At 50.7% G+C, this 2,242-nt stretch overlaps 1 protein-coding gene across 2 annotated transcripts in view; it reads right to left on the reverse strand.

Moving 5' to 3' along the window:
• The window catches only part of Ccdc88c (coiled-coil domain containing 88C), a 127,305-nt gene that overhangs the window by 5,986 nt on the left and 119,077 nt on the right, over positions 1 to 2,242 (reverse strand). For both annotated transcript variants that reach the window (XM_013346728.2, XM_026780707.1), the window contains one exon: positions 986 to 1,254. In XM_013346728.2, the coding sequence (XP_013202182.2) occupies positions 986 to 1,254 (269 nt within the window). The remainder of the gene's footprint in view (positions 1 to 985; positions 1,255 to 2,242) is intronic.

A 2,242-nucleotide genomic window follows, 5' to 3' on the forward strand; every position in this document is an offset into this window, starting at 1 on the left:
GGGAGGGAGGGAGGGGGAGAGGGGGAGAGAGAGAGAGAGAGAGAGAGAGAGAGAGAGAGAGAGAGAGATATGCTGGAGATCGAACCCAGGGTAATGTCAAAGCCACCCAAGGACTCTACTACTAACTATGTCCCAGCCCCTATTGCAGCCTCTTCTCACAAAGGGTGAGTACACAAGTCTCTGATGGGTGGGTGGGTAACACTGTGTGTGTGTGTGTGTGTGTGTGCATGCGTGTCTGTCTGTCTGAATGCAAGGTGAAGACATGTATGTGGCAACCAAAGGAAAAACCTCTTCCAATACTGTCTAACTTAATTTTTTTATTTTTTGGAGACAAGATTTTTCTGGCCTGAAGCTCACCAATTAGCACAGCAGGATGGCCGACGAGCCTCAAGGATCTGCAAGTCTCTGCCCTTTCAATGCTAGAATTACAAGGGGAGGACTACCATGCCCTGCTCCAAGCAAGTTTTCATGCTTCTAAACATTTGAGCAAACAAAAACAAAAAACAAACAAACAAACAAAAAAAAACAGGGGTAGGAATGGCACAAAGCCCTGGGTTCAATCCCTAGTAAAATACACACACACACACACACACACACACACACACACACACACACACACACACCGTTACATCATGGCATGTGAAAATCATTCAAATGTCACTGCGTGTAAGCACAGCTGTGCCAGACACAGTCAAAGTCTGCATTCTCCACAGGAGCAGAGCTAGACAGCTCTAATGAAACTGCCCAAGGGTCTAGGGACCTGAGACGTTTACTCTGTGGTCCTCAGGAAGCCTGTCCGAGCTGCCAATGGCTGCTGGAGATGACACAGGCTAAGAGGCACTCAGCTCTGCCACAAACGCTGCCCGTGAGCGCTGGTCACAGGCTCGACCCGTTTGGTTTCCCAGGGGAAAGCAGCTGCTGTCTGGGACCTGAGTCCCTGCTGTCCCTCCCTGCACCACTGGCTCTGCTGGGCCAGAGAACTCACCTGGGTGGGAGAGCCGCGGTTACTCTCCTCTAGAAATTCCTCCAAGGTGACCATCTCACTGCTGGGTGAGGCCGAGCGGGACCGTCCTCCTGTGTGGGCTAGAGCTGCACCTCTCTTCTGGACACTCTCCTGAGGGACAGGCCCGTTCCGGAGTGGAGGGTACTCGTGGCGGCTGAGAACAGCACGTCCTGGGGTGCTGGGGTCCCTGCTGGGGACCAGGTCTGAGCTGCTGAAGCTCTCGCAGCGGCTGTGCAGACGGTCAGAGGACCCTGGAGGGCAACGCAGGGCACAAGTCAATCTCACTGTCCCCTCTGCTCCCTGCGGCTCACCTGAAACCATCCCATCTGGGAAAACCTGTGCCCAGCTGTGATTCATTCTTCAGTCACTAACACTTCACCTCAACTCTTAACAAACTGGTGAAAAGGAAAAGAAACTTCCAGTAAAATTTAAAAATGTATTTACATTTTTCCCATCTCCTAGACAGCATTTCTCCATGTCTTATTATTTATTTATTTACTTAGTTAGTTTTTAAAACTCCAAGTCTCACATCGCACAGGCTGGCTGGTGACCTTGGCCCTCTGACCCTCCTTTACCTCCCAAGCGCTGGGATTATAGGCCTACACCAGGTTTATGCGGTACTGGGGACTCAACTCAGGGCTTCATGCATGCTAAGCCAACACTCTATCAACTGAGCTATATCCCCAGTCCTATTTTTCTATTCTTTGCTTGTGGGGGAGGGGGGGTTGAGACAGGGTTTCTCTGTAGCTTTGGAGCCCGTCCTGGTCTATTTTTCTATTCTTAAAACAAAATAAAACAAAACCCCTCACAAGAGACAGACACTCCAGTTGGTGGCAAGTGTGAGTGCTGAGGTATAAGGTTTACACTGGAGAGAGAAGCCCGGTGCAGACGGACGGACGGGCGGGCAGGCAGGTGGATGGGTGGGGCGTCTCTTGGCTCCACCAGTTTGCACATCCTCCTTGCTCAGCAACAGTGCCCATCTCTTCTACACTGCTCCAACGTCAGTACGTGTGACACCGCAGCGAGCAGTGACATTGAAATAACTAACCCTGGCACCCTCATCAGCTCTCGTCCACTCACATACTAAAAGTTCACTGAGTGCACATACATGCAAGGTCACTCTTGCAACGGTCAGTCATGTAGAAAGTTAAGAAGAAGAAAAAAATCCTGGTAAGTCTCACACAATAAAGTCATGAGACAGCATATGCCCTCTTCAAATGTGGAGGCAGGATGGGCGGT

The sequence above is a fragment of the Microtus ochrogaster genome, chromosome 1 (assembly GCF_000317375.1).
Source record: "Microtus ochrogaster isolate Prairie Vole_2 chromosome 1, MicOch1.0, whole genome shotgun sequence".
NCBI lineage: Eukaryota > Metazoa > Chordata > Mammalia > Rodentia > Cricetidae > Microtus > Microtus ochrogaster.